Genomic DNA, 14704 nt, shown 5'->3' with positions numbered 1-14704 from the left:
AACTATCTGTGTGAGAAAGGTGAGATGTTCGAATTTGGCATGCTTGCCAATCAGGTGATACTACTGCTATGCCTGCTGATGTGAAAATACTGATCTTACTTTCCTGTGTTATGAGCTTCTGTTTATAACCTGTTTTACTCTGACTTTTGCATTTTTCTCTTCAACAAGAGTTTAGTAACTTCTCATAAGGAGCTAATTAGGAGATCAAATGAGAAGAAATCCATTCAAAAATAGGGGAGAGGAGCACCTTTTGTTTAGTTAAGAGAAATGCAGTTACTTTCCCTCACTGTCTCACAAGTCCTCTTAGCAAAGATTATATATGCCTATAATGAAATATAGTAATTCATATAAGAAAGCTTGACATCTATTGATTGATAGCAATAGATTAATTATGTTTGTTTACTTGGTTATTTTCCAAGCCTGGAACCCTTGTGAAAAACAAAGTTTAGCAGGTTGCTCTATGGAGCTACTCCTGCAATCCCTAATGTAAGTAAAAATGTATCAATTTCTATCATCACTGTAGTCATGACAAGGTATGTTTTAAACTTATTGAAATGGAAAAGGTAGAAACTATTTGAAAAGACCAGATGAGACAAGTAGGGACCACTTGTTCAGGTGAAAAAAAACCAAATAAGCTAACACCATCGTCCAAAGAAACAGCTCACAGCTTAGCTCCCCTCAAGGAGTGATTTCAGTTTGTGAACAATATTGATAACTTTTTATATTCTGTTGTTTTAAACTAGGGAGGTTGGGCACTTCTGCAAAATTGCCACCTTGGACTTGACTTTCTGGATGAATTAATGGACACTGTAATAGAGACAGAGACTGTTCATGAAAGCTTTCGACTGTGGATGACAACTGACATTCACAAGCAGTTCCCAATCACCCTTCTTCAAATGTCAATTAAGTTTACCAATGAACCACCACAAGGACTCAGAGCTGGACTAAAGAGAACATACAGTGGTGAGTGCTAGCATGGTAATGATTTAAAATTAGATTTTGGACTGTGATGGTATTGTGTGGTTGTGTTAAACTGGTAGTAGGTGTAAACTAGTATGAGGAACTGATCTCAACGACATCAGGACACATTTTACTTTTTGTTTTTGAAAATTAAAAAGAAGAGAAGATTTGCTGATGTTCTGTTGCCAGAACTAATTGGATAGCAAAACAGGAAATGCCTTTTATTTTCTCACGTGTTGGCTTCTAGTATCTCAGGTCAAAGTATTTGAATTTTTAATGTTTTGTCTTTTGGCAGAAAGATGACATGGTTGGCTATCAAGTGCTGTTTTCACTACATAAAATAAAGGACAAATATTCTGTGCAGAAAGCAACTGGTAAAGCTTGTACAGCTATTAGTGAATGGTGGGTTTTTTCCCCTGAAGTTTACTCTTTTAATTGGAGCAACTTAATAACATGCTATAAACTGTCTCCGGTACAGAACATTTTGTGGGACAATAATTTACCCTTGGGAGAGGCAGAGAGCCAAGTGAATATCTCTAGAGTGATATTTTAGCACTGATTTGAAGTAGTTTTGGAAAAGACGATTACTGTGATTCTTATAAAGTCCATTTGCAATCAATAGGTGTCAGCCAGGATTTATTAGATGCCAGTAAAATGGTGCAATGGAAATCACTGCTGTATGCTGTAGCCTTCCTGCACTCCACTGTTCAAGAACGGCGCAAGTTTGGGTCTCTGGGTTGGAATATACCCTATGAGTTTAATCAAGCTGATTTCAATGCTACTGTGCAGTTCGTTCAAAACCACTTGAATCGCATGGATACCAAGAAGGTAATTAAGGATTTTGTGAGAAAGGTGAATTAAGATGATGGATCTTTCTAGCAGTGGAATGTATGTAAATGCTTCCTAATAATTGAACTACAAGAGTGATTTTAATTTACTGTTTTTTCCACAAGCATTCAATATTTCAAGTATACCTGTCTCTATAGCAGCAGACTTAGACTTCTAATACAGTGCATGTTTAATTTCTGTATTAACCTCTGCCTCAAAAAAATGAACAAAAAACCTTCCCAGCCATCTCAGAAATATAAACCTAGAAGTACAGACCGTCTTTTTAATTCTAATTAAGTCAATTAGTTAAAAAGGAAGATTTAAAATACTCTTTTATTTAAATCTATTTCAAGTAAAAATAATAAGATTTGGCCCCCCCAACCTATCATTGCAGCATGAAGAAATCAAAATTGGTTTTAAGTGTTTATACAAGAATTTCTTCTGTTTTTCACTTTCATATGGTCACTTGTCATACAGAAAGGTCTGTTGCAGAGCAATTTGCAGTTGGCATTTTAAGTGAAAGGAGGATTCAAATACATCCGTAACCTTTTCTTGCTATCATCAAGATGCTCTTGAATTTGTCAATGAATTATATCTTGAGAAATCTTTTCAGGTGTTCTGGGAATGCAAGACTATGATAAAAAAAAAGAGTAATAGGAAATTAACTTTCTTCCAAATGGGACAGACATGCTACATCAGCTGTTTTTACTAAGGCAGACCTAAGTAAATAAGAAGAGGATTAGCTAAAGTCAGTGCTTTCTGCTTGGTTTTAGGGGATCTCCTGGAGTACTGTTTGTTACATGATAGGTGAGATCCAGTATGGTGGTCGTGTGACAGATGACTTTGACAAAAGGCTCATGAACACCTTTGTAAAGGTTTGGTTCAGTGAAAATACATTCAGTCCAGAATTTAACTTCTACAAAGGATACAGCATACCCAAATGTACTATAGTGGATCAATACCTTCAGTATATACAGGTTAGTAAATGAAAGCTAATCACTTGTTTCTTGTAAGTTCCTTATTCCCTTTAAGTTTTCTTTTTTTCTGAGGATGTGCATTTTTCCTTTCATTCACAGATTAAATTGATTTCTAGCAATTTGAATATCTATTAGTGACAATTACTGTTATCAATGTTATCATCTCCATGACAGCAATATTTTTTATTCTTTTTTATACGGTTTGCTTGCATGACATATGTAAAGACACAGAGTTATAAAAGGGGGCAAAGAGTGGAGTCCAGACATTGGGTACAACCACTTTGAAATAAACTGTCTAGATACATGAGAGTAAAAGTCTATTATTAATATAGCACATAGTTGTTAAAACACAATTTGTTTGGTGTGATTTGGTGTGATTTGGGCTGTGGCATGACAAATAGACCACAGCAAGTTATTTGGCTTAAGACTATTTGAAGAAATTTACCTTCTTACTGAATTTTTTTCTGGTTTTTCTTTTTTTTTTTTCATTTGGTTTTGTTGTGTGTGGAGTTTTATGGGATTTTTTATTTTATGTTTTAGGGATTTTTTTTGTGTGTGTTTTTTTTCAATGGACTGCTTCCAAATCTCCAGCTGTACTCTTTTTATATTTTACTATGTAGAGCCTTCCTGCTTATGACACACCAGAGGTGTTTGGTTTGCACCCCAATGCGGATATCACCTACCAAAGTAAAGTTTCCAAAGATGTATTGGACACCATCCTCAGTATTCAGCCTAAAGATAGCTCTGGTGGAGGAGGTGAAACTCGAGAGGAAGTTGTAGCCAGACTGGCTGATGATATGCTGGAAAAAATTCCTGCTGATTATGTACCATTTGAAGTGAGTTAATGAAATTCTGGCAAAAACATTTGCTCCATCTTACCTTTTATGGATAACAAAACAAAAACCAAAACAACCAACAACTTTTCTCAAATATATAAATTAATTCCTACAGGAAATACTTTGTTTTTAAAGAAGTGTGGCCAAACTATTAATGTTTATAATGAAGTCATTAAATATGTGCTGAAGTGCTTTCATAAGAACTTTTTCAGAAATATTAAACCCATTAACACTTAAGTTGTTTGCACTATGAGGGAGGTAGGATCATCAGCTTGTAACAGAGGTTGTTGACACTATAAAATTTCTAGTTATGTCCATGCAGCTGTTTATTTTTTAATTTTATACTTTTGATTAAAAATATATCAATGAGTTTGGTTAGAATACAAGACTGCATGGTATTGTGATAGTTCCCAGGCATTGCTGCTTTGTTGAAGCAGAGTAGCTGGGACAATTAGTCTTGATTGGTTTGTGCAAAGGGAGCCTTGGAAATGCTTGTTGGAATTAAAGCTGAATTCCTCCATCTAAGGTAAACAGCCTACAAGCTCTTTAAGTGGCATTAGCTCAAAGCATGATATACAGACTAAATCATGACTTAAAAACATAGCCGGTCTCAGCATTATACATTTCTCTTGGAACAAATCCTGTGTTTCTTTCTTGCAGATAATTCAAGGGTGCCAAACTGACCTTTAGCTTCATAAATAAATTATTTTATATCTCAAAGATCATATTGGGATCTAAGCTTGACATAAAGCCATTTTTTTTTTCATTTCTATTGAAGGATCTTTGGTTTCCTACCAACAGGTAAAAGAAAAACTAAAGAACATGGGTCCTTTTCAGCCTATGCACATATTTTTGCGACAGGAGATTGAACAAATGCAGAGAGTTATTTCTTTAGTGAGAAGCACTCTGACTGATCTAAAACTTGCCATTGATGGGGCAATAGTTATGAGTGAAAATCTGAGGGATGCTTTAGACTGCATGTATGATGGAAGGATTCCTGCCAGCTGGAAAAAGGTAGGTGTACATCACTTGTTCTGGAAAGAAATAAAAATAATTCAGAAGAGACTAGATTAAACTGCTAGACTTATAGTAAACATTTTTTTTTCCAAACTATGTTTCAGAAGTGTTAACCAGAGCTGTGCAACTGCTGGAATAGATTTTGTGCTAAAATAAACATAGTCAAAACAAGCCTTCTTTCATGTATAAAAATTGAAATGATCATGAGGGATGCAGATATTTCCCATTTTAACAGCCTGTTGCATATTGTCAGGATAAAAAAGCCAGAGAGAGAAGAGAAATTTAAAATGTGATGATGAATTTTAAAAAATAGCACCCACATCATCGGACTGGTGTTATTTATTGAACATATATAATTTTTATATATTCCTTTTCTGGGTTAAGTAGAGGTGGCCTGTCCATCTTGGTCAAAATCAGTGTACTTTGAGTTTGAGTAATAGCTACATAATTACGAAATAGTAGGTGCTTGAAAGGACCTATGGAGACAGTCTAGTTTAATCACACTTCTGAAAGCAGGGTCAGTTAAAGCAGGTTTCCCAGGAGTCTCCAGAATCACAGAGGTGCAACCCATTCCACTGTTTGATCACCTTCACAGTAAAAACAACCAATCAACCAACCACCAGCCAAACAAACAAAAAATCCATTAAGTGGAAACAAAATTTCTGACATTTCACCTTGTTCCTATTGTCTTCTCTCCTATTGCTGACAAGGATCAGGCTCTGTCTTCTTCTGGTTTCCACATGAGATAGAAACATTATCTCCTTTGAGCCTTCTCTTCCCCAGGCTAAACAATCCCAGCTCTCAGTCTCTCCCCATGGAAATTCCTTTCTGAGACAATTAGAATTGTTAATGGCAATTGATGAAAAGAAAAATGGGGAGATTTTTGTTGTTTGCTTGTTTTGTTTCTACTGACAAAGTGTTTTCATGGTACAAAACCTAGATGTAAACAGGTGCTTCAAAACACAGCTGTATCTCCACATAGTCCAAGTTCAGTTTTCCATAGGTTTTATTCAGAATAATAAAAATGCAGAACAGTTTTACAGAAATCATGTTGTCTTGATATATTGACATTGGAATTATAAAGACATTTATGCAATTTTTCTTCTTAGTTTATACAGTTGTCTAACCTTGCAAAAATGTCGTAAAATGGACAATTACTACAAAGAACATTAAGCATGTAAATGGAATAGTACACATGAATTTGAACAGAGAAAGAATTTGCTTCAGGTTTTTGTAGGATGCAAAGTTTAAGCATCAGATTAAAGTTAAGATATGATAGATGATCTTCAAATATGCTTTGCTAATATTATATAGTTTATTACCATGGGAGGATTTAGCTCTTCTTGACAGCTGTATGCTATTTTTAAACATGTTTACTGTTTCTAGGCATCTTGGCCTTCCAGTACACTTGGTTTCTGGTTTACTGAGTTTCTAGAAAGAAATCACCAGATTTATAAATGGATTTTTGAAAGTCAACCAAACTGTTTCTGGATGACAGGGTTTTTTAATCCCCAAGGATTTTTAACTGCAGTGAGACAGGTAAATTGTGCTTGAAGTCTTATTCTGCTGATTTTTTTTACATGCTTTCAAAAATAAAATGTATTGTCTGATGAGGGATGAGTTTATACACTTGAAAAGATGTTTGACTGTCTAGCATTTCCTGAGTGAACTGCTCTTCCTTCACACATACTTTTTCAGTATATCAACCACTAATGTGTTAAAATATGTTTCCTGTGTTGACCACCACCCAAATAAGGCTATCTCACAACATTATTAAGGCAGACTAGAAAAATATTTTGTCTCATGTTTCCATTGAGATATCTCTGAGAATGGCCATTAAGACCATGAATTTGCCTTTTTCCCACCTCTATTTTGTTCTGTGTCCTGTACTTACCTGCATGGAGACTGGGCATAAAAGCTATTCAGAATTAGTTTTACATTTCACTTCTGCTGTTCAGTAGCTGATTAAATCTTCAGGAAGTGGGAAAGACTTTCCCTTATTAATGCATATAAGTATGATATTTGATGTGTTTGCTAATGTATGTATGTTGACTTGGTGATTGTGTTGGCTGCTCAGCAACTTTTTTACTTTAAAAGGAAGCCTGTGTTGGTCAGCATAAGGGGACATATTGGAGAAAGTAAGCATCTGGAATGTGTAAAATGTAAAAAAGTCTACCTGGGTGAAAATACACTGTGACCTCAGGAAAAAAAGCCCAAACTTTTGGAGAAGAGAATGAAGATTTGTTGAAAAATATCCCCTCTTACTCTGAGGTCTGGGTAATGTAATCTAAAATTTCAGGCATATAACATTGGAATTATGAGTGAACAGTCCTAAACTGGGACTCTCTTTTGCATCCAAGCTTGTGTAAAAGGTTTACTGGCAGGATCCAAATCAGTTGGAAACTACAGAATTTTCTGGTTCCATAAAAAGGAACTGTGGATATGTAACAACCTAATATCCCAAGTAAATACAAAAGTAAGTTTCTGGGCTTCACTGTGTGGTAAAACAAGTAGAGATGAGAAAGAAGGGTCAGAATGATCACTGGGCTATAAACCTTGAGTTCTTTTAGATCACCCAAGTAACTGCAGTATGGGGAAAACATTCATTCCAGTTACTTCAAACAAAGATTTTTGAAGCCATTCAAAAGATCAGGATAAAACTTTGGTTTGCCATAACTTATATTTGCATGGGATAGTAAAGAACTGGGCACCTGAGAATTGTGTGTTGTCCAAATCATTAACTAACAGGGTTTTTTTGCAGTCTCTTTACATAGCTTTATACCTGATTTATATATATCTGATATAATTTCTGTCTAATGAGTTCTTACTCATTAAGAATACTGAAAAGTAGAGGTGCAGGAAAATGAAGGTAACCCCAGAAAATATGTTTCACTTACCCCATACAGGTAATGTTTTCTCATCTAATCAAATATGTGAATTTTTTGTGTTCACAAGAGCTGTCTACCATTGGCATTCAGTGGTTGTGTTACTTGGTATGGTCTTTAGATATTTTATATAATAGAAAGAAATTAAAATCAAATTTAGTGGAAAAATTACTGAAAGCTTTCTTGTAGTGCCATGCCGTCACTTCTTTGGAGAAAAGTCAGACTTCTGTGAACATGGATATTTTAAAGAATTAGGGATTTTTTGTACTGAAGAGGATATATGATGACCATACAAACTTATTTCTAATAACTGCAGGGAAAAAGGGTTCTGTGCTCATGTGAAAATGTAACCACATAACTTTTGTCTGGTTTGGGCAGGAAATAACAAGAGCTAACAAAGGATGGGCTCTTGACAGTGTGGTGCTGTGCAATGAAGTCACTAAATGGATGAAGGATGATATCACAAGCCCTCCTTCTGAAGGTGTCTATGTGTATGGGCTGTATTTGGAAGGAGCTGGTTGGGACAGAAAAAACATGAGGCTGACAGAATCTAAGCCCAAAGTGCTCTTCGAGCTGATGCCAGTTATAAGGATATATGCAGAGAATAACAGTAAGTACCACTATTGTAAATGTTGTTATTTCCATTTAATTCAGTGTAACTTTTTATTTAACTTCATCAAGATCTTTTCAGCTGTAGGAATTTCATTAAGCTGTTGCAAATCATTGTATACATAGCAAATCTCTTTCAATGGGGGAGACTTCCCAGACTTCCACTGAAAATGTCTTTTCAGACATGCTTCATAATTGATAGTAGGCACTCTTCCTAATATTTACATAGGTGTCTACACATGGTCTTAATGCTGTTAAGAAATTTGTAACCCATTTGCAGGTAAGCTGTACATATTGACAATATGTCTCCCAGATTGAAAATGCCATCTTTCTTACACATAAACTCTGTATAAATATAGGCTCTGTAGCCTCCATAACCTAAATCTAAATAATCTCTTTTACTCATGCTAAAAATTAATGTGATATATATATAAACATATAATGTGCACACATTCATATAAGATATACATAGATTTTATATATATATACAGATTATATACATACAGATATATATAATATATATTCAGATTTATACCGATTTTGTATATACACACATATACATGTATATATTACACTTACAGATCACATGTTATCTATACTATATATGTACTATATATGTATAGATAATGTATATATTTATATTTTTTTTTTCCCCTGGACAAGTCTGATTTTGAGCTCATGGAAGCAGGAAAGAGGTGGAGTGAGGTGGTGGGAGATGTTTTGTCTTTGAGGCAGAAAAGGAATGTAGGAATGGAAAGGAAACTTATGGGGCTTAAGGACAGTGCTGTGAAACTGTGTACTTTGCCTTAATGTGGTGGGTTTTTGCATATAGAGCAGGACATGCTTTTGAATAGGGATGTAAAAAAGAATAGAGAAATCCACTGCAGAACATAAAATTGGAAAAAATCTGTTGAAAAGCATTCCACCTCTAAAAGCAAAGCTTGCTAACATGCTATTTTCTATAGCTAATATTTTATAAAAGGCATGATCAGCAGCCAAGATACTAATAAATGAATACTGAGGTACTGAGCATGAGTAGACTACTGTTCTAATTCTGCAGTGAAGTAGTTGATGACTTATACTCTCAAATACTAAATGCATTTCAAACCAAGTTGCTCAAAGTAGGGAAATTCTATTTTGGCATAGTACATTGATAAGAAGTGATGTTCAGTGGGCAGATTGAACTAATAGGAAGACTAATTACTCTAGAATGTCCATTTACATGTCTTGCTTTGAATCAGTTCCTAGGTGCTCATGTTAAATCTTAAACCTACAGAAACTTCAAAGCATATATGTTCTTCAGCTGGCAATAGCAAATAGAGAGCAGTGTACTATTGAACTTGCATTCAGTTTTCCATTTGCCTTATGATCATTCCCTTATGGCCCCATTTTTTCAACTTATCTTAATTGCTCTTTATGTCCCTTCTGTCTTTTCAGCTGCAAAAGATCCACGTCTGTATTCATGTCCGGTCTACAAAAAGAGCAGTCGAACAGATCTGAATTACATTGCTGTTATGGATCTTAAAACCCGTCAGCCTCCAGAGCACTGGGTACTCCGTGGAGTAGCACTTCTGTGTGATGTCAAGTAATGTTTAAAAAGAAATCAGAATGTTTCCAGGAGTACTTTTCTGATTTTAAATGTAAACATTAGTATGTAGTTAGATACACAGTGGAACACTCCTAAAAATATTATTTCTAAATCATAGACTTCATTATGGTATTTTTATAAAATACCATAAAATTGTATTCTCAATAAACCTCTACAATAGGCTTATAAATGCTACATCTTATAGTGACATTAACTTTGGTGTCTTTGAAAAATCATGACAAATATTTAGTGTTTCTATCACTTATGTGTGCATAAGCACTCCCTCCTGTGTGCTTAATTTTACCTTGAATAAAGATTAATTGATTTAAACATTATTACTTTTTGGTAGTAAATATTTTGTATCAGGACTTACCTTCAGGAGGCTAAATGCAAAGCTGGGTTTCTTCTCCTCCTCGAGGAATTAATCTTATAAGAGAAATATTAGCATCTCCATTCTCCAGTTGGAGAATATGGACCTCACACGCCAAGCACACTTATTAATCATCAAAAAGCCAGTGTATTTTTGTTGCTGAGTTCAGTAGGTCACGTATCTTAGTGGTCCACTAATCATTCCCAAAAGTGGCTTCTTTAGAAGAGGAAGCAGAGAGAATCAGTATTCCTGGTTCATCTGTTATTCATAAATGCTGTTCTCCATAAATGGAGAAACTGTTTTCAATTTTATGTCAAATTAATACAGGGAGACTTCAACATTCATTTCCACAGTCAAACCAGTAATAAAACTTAGGTGGAACATTGATTCCGTCTTTGATTCTGGTTGTAGAGGTTTTCCATCTTGGTATTAATTTTTTTTTTCTTTTAAATAACTCACAGTGGTACAAATGAAATATGTGAAAATCTTTCATAGGAAATACTTTAAATTTAGACATGGAAATAAATTAAGTTAGAAAGGTTGAAGTGCTCTTTACTGAACATTGAAGCACCATGTTCTAGCTTCCACGAGATCTCCAGATACTTGCTGGAGTTCTAAGTTCCTGTGCACTCCTGTCTTTCACCAAGACCCTCCTCTATGAAGAAGATGCAGATATTTCATCCTTGTGCAAGTCATTCAAACTGAGAATTTACAAGCCACGTGTGCTTTAAATACCACTTTTCAAATTGGGCATTTTTTCTACCATCATTGCTGTAGATACAGTGGATACGTCAAACCCAGTAGTAATTCTCAGTGAGGAAACTGTGCACATTTTTTTCAGAGTGCGATTTTCTGTGGGAATAGTAGGGAAAACCACACTGGTGATCCTAGTTATTCCAAAGGCTGTTAGATCAGTGAAACAATAGATATTGCCCATCATTGCTATTTCTGTTGTTTTAGCTTTCCTTTTGTAGGAGGTTTGGCATCGGCGCTTTAGGTGTCTGCAAAACCACCATCAGGGATGAAATAATTAGGCAGGGGAAAGTTCAATGAGCACTTGAAATGTAGTATTATGTCAGGGGCCAGAGTGCATAACCCTGCTCCTCCCAGAGGTTTTGCTGCCTGGACTGGGAGAAGACTTGGTGCAGCTTGAATCAGACCTACCTCATTTACTATAGCCTTGCCTTGATCTGTGTGGCACTGTGGTTAACCTCATCTCTTCAGGCCCTACCTTGCTGACCCATCTTTCTGGCCTGACCTCAGATCTGCCCTGTTATTACAGCCTCATCTGGCAGTCATTGATATGTCATCTGGCCCTGGATGCTCTCTTTTTAGTTCAGGTGCCATGGGACTGTGTCCTTATCAGAGAGAGCTTTGCCCTTCCCACTCTGCTGTGGCTCTTGGCTTCCAGCTCCACTGTCCTTTCAAGCAGCCTGCTTTTGCTGTGCCCTGACACATGCCTTAAAACAGAGGGAAAAATGATCTGGTTTTTTTCATCTTCTTAGCAGAAATGGGTAATAAAATCCTTCAATGGAAAGGCATATCAATAAAATAACCAAACCTCATGTATTGTAGAATTGGATGTCTAGAACTCTTTGGCTCTGGTATTGGTACTGAATGGATTGGTAAAGAAATACTATTCACAGACTTCAATTATACTGCTGTTAAGCATGCAGCACTATAAAACTGAGGCTCTGAAGGGGTTCAGGATTACAGAAGGTGTTCTCTATATGAATTTTTCATATTTGGCATGATAAATACTTGTATTTTGGAGAGTTTTTAAAAACAAACATTATACAATTTTATCTTGGAAATTAATAGTAAATTAATGTTCTGAAAAAGGCACAGATATTAGACTTTCATCATAGTGCTTTGAAATCCCTCAGAAATTTTAGAGTATTTAAATTAGGCAACCTAATCTTTCAAATATGTACCATCCTGTGTAGGGCATATTACTATTATATGAGTTTCTCTTCAGAAAAGCTTTTTTCTTTGAGCTGTGTGCCTACACTCATACGTCTTAGCTCCTAGGTCACTTACATTTGTGATTTGTTGCACTTTTGAGATTATAAGGAAAAAGAAAAATTCAAGTTTCAAACATAGTGCAATTCCAAACCAGCAGTAAGTGTGGGTGTCACCACTGAAAAGGATTTTTTTAATCAGAAGTACGTTGCAGTAGTATATGTACAAAAATTTGATTAATAAAAAATTGCTTCTCATTCTGAAATATCATTAATTAAATTATTTTCACAATTCAGTCAATACTGAAGATAATTCAGCTTTTCTTTATTATGTGGGCTTCTTCTTTTCATTCCTTGCTTGGACAGTTACCCTATTTTAATTACCCAGAGGTGGATATACTATGTGGCTTCCTAATGAATCTTGAAATAAATCTTGACTAGTGTTCATATTACCACATTTTAATTTTTAGCTTTCACATTCACATTGCACATATGTTATAGGTGTATACAAATATTTGAAGGCTTTTGAAACACATAGAACACTTAAAATACAATGCTGCAGAGGTGGTTGCATGTGAGACAAGTTGCTTATCAGTTGTGTAAAACTAAAGGTCTATTAAACAGATGAAATAAAAGAGGAGTTCTTGACAGGCTTGTGGATCCCGAGATGTAACATTTACTGGAGTTTCTGGAATTTAATTTACACTGTGCAGCTTTTCCAAGGACTGTACTACTCTATAGCTTTTGTTCGTATAATAAAATTAAAACATCCTGTGTAAGTAATCATGTATTATGAGTCTGTATATTAGTACAGGAAAATGTAATTAAAATCTGAGCTTTTAAAGCTAAAAAGCAAATATATGTTACCAATCTCACTTTGCCCTTGAAGTCTACACATAAAATTATATTTTTTTTGGTATTTAATTGCACATTCAATCTTTTAAACAAATATCTAAAACAAAGAGCTATTGAACCAACACTGGAAAAGTGGGCAGAAGAAAAAGAGGGAAGAAAGGCATCATTAAAATATTTTTTAGTTAGAGCTGTTATTTAAAATGATACTGGCCTTTAAATTTTTAGTAGAGTTATTATTTGCATTGCAATCACTTGGAGAACTGAAGGAGTTATTTTAGTTTTTGCTGTCAGAGGGTATGAGCTATCCTATTTTGGTAAGAAAAACAACAGATGTTTGCTGATGTAAAAACATGATTTTTTTTCTAAAGGTGTTATCTTAGAACAAGAAAATCTACACTCAGAAAAAGAAGAGTTAGGAAACTCTGTGAACCGTCTGTGAAAAGAGGTTAACATGATTGAACAGAAGGCAGAGTAACTTGTTAAGACACTGTTTTTACATGAGTTGCCTGCAAATAACAAAGTTATTGCAGTTTCTCTGTTAAAATGCCACAAGAATGGCAGCCAGTATATATAGCTCCTCCTGCAAAGTGTCTCTCCCACCACCTTCCATTTCTTGAGTATAAAAGGTGTAATTTTTGCAGAAAAATGTAACCTGGAATCTCTTGTTAACTGACCTATTTAACTTACTATATTGAATATCCCATTATGCTTTCCTCTCTTAAAGCTGAATTAGTTGTCTCTCTTGCTCTGAGTGAACTGGAATTCCAGCAAAATAATAGTCGCTTAGTTTGGGAAGAGCACCGTAAGTGATTCATCTTACATTTCAGTGTCTTTTCTAATCTGATTAATATATGCTTAGAAAGGAAATGTTAACTGATGAAGCTCATAAGCATCATAGAAGATTGTGACAAGAGAGTGTGCACAAAGAATACCTAGAAATGCTTTGTGAAGTAAGATGTGCTCAAGAAAAGTCCCTTCTACAGGCCATCATTTTCACAAAACCAATTCCTTTATGTTAACTTCCAGCACTTAAAATGGGCTTGTAAGAAAGATGGGGGAAAACCTTAGTAGGGCATGTTGTGGTAAGACAAGGGGTAATGATTTTAAACTAGGAGAGAGTAGACTTAGACTAGATAAAAGGAAGAAATTTTTTTTATAATAAAAATAGTGAAACTCTAAAGCAGGTTGCTCAGGTAAGTGGTAAATGCTTCATCCCTGTAAATATTCAAGGCCAGATTGGATGGGGCTCTGGGCAACCTCATCTAGTTTAAGATTGCAGGGAGGTTGGACTAAATGACCTTTAAACGACCCTTCCAACCCAAGCCATTCTATGATTTTATTACTTGCATAGATCAGTATTGTTTTATTTAAAATACTTTGTGTAAAATATGCAGATGAGACAAAATTATAATCATTGCAGCCAAAGCTCAAATAACTCAAAAGGCAAAATGTTTATTTAATTTTATACATTAAATAAGTTGCTTTGCATTTCTTCTTGACACTGCACTGTGGTGTAATAAAGCTCAAAAATGCTTTTAGTATGATTTCCTTTTTGCATTTTGGTCTCCAACTTCTGCAATATAATCCTTACTTCTCAAATAAAGCTGTTCTTTATTCTTTCAAAGTAAGTTGTCTCAGGTGAGTTATGTTTGACAAACAAGAAATTTGTTACTTGGATAAAAGGAGAAACCAATTAAGAAATGCATGATTTGTGCAAAACAGAAGAAATTTCACCATGGGAAGAGGTATGTCAGAACATAATAGAAGTGAAATCCTTATGAAGAGTCATGCTGATTGATGATCTTTGGTTTGCAAAAA

General features: G+C 35.0%; 1 protein-coding gene across 1 annotated transcript in view; it reads left to right on the top strand.

Moving 5' to 3' along the window:
* Nucleotides 1–9701, top strand: part of DNAH5 (dynein axonemal heavy chain 5) — a 128845-nt gene extending 119144 nt beyond the window's left edge. The window contains exons 72-79 of the mRNA XM_088053745.1: nt 744–963; nt 1583–1788; nt 2562–2765; nt 3386–3601; nt 4403–4615; nt 6005–6157; nt 7882–8113; nt 9550–9701. Of these exons, the coding sequence (XP_087909871.1) occupies nt 744–963; nt 1583–1788; nt 2562–2765; nt 3386–3601; nt 4403–4615; nt 6005–6157; nt 7882–8113; nt 9550–9701 (1596 nt within the window). The remainder of the gene's footprint in view (nt 1–743; nt 964–1582; nt 1789–2561; nt 2766–3385; nt 3602–4402; nt 4616–6004; nt 6158–7881; nt 8114–9549) is intronic.
* Nucleotides 9702–14704: the final 5003 nt, after the last annotated feature.

Source organism: Pseudopodoces humilis, chromosome 1, assembly GCF_049639895.1.
Source record: "Pseudopodoces humilis isolate 2021_Gansu_Grassland_sample_001 chromosome 1, ASM4963989v1, whole genome shotgun sequence".
NCBI classification, from domain to species: Eukaryota; Metazoa; Chordata; class Aves; order Passeriformes; family Paridae; genus Pseudopodoces; species Pseudopodoces humilis.
Note: the sequence above shows the minus strand (reverse complement) of the source record. Positions and strands in the feature narration are given on the sequence as shown.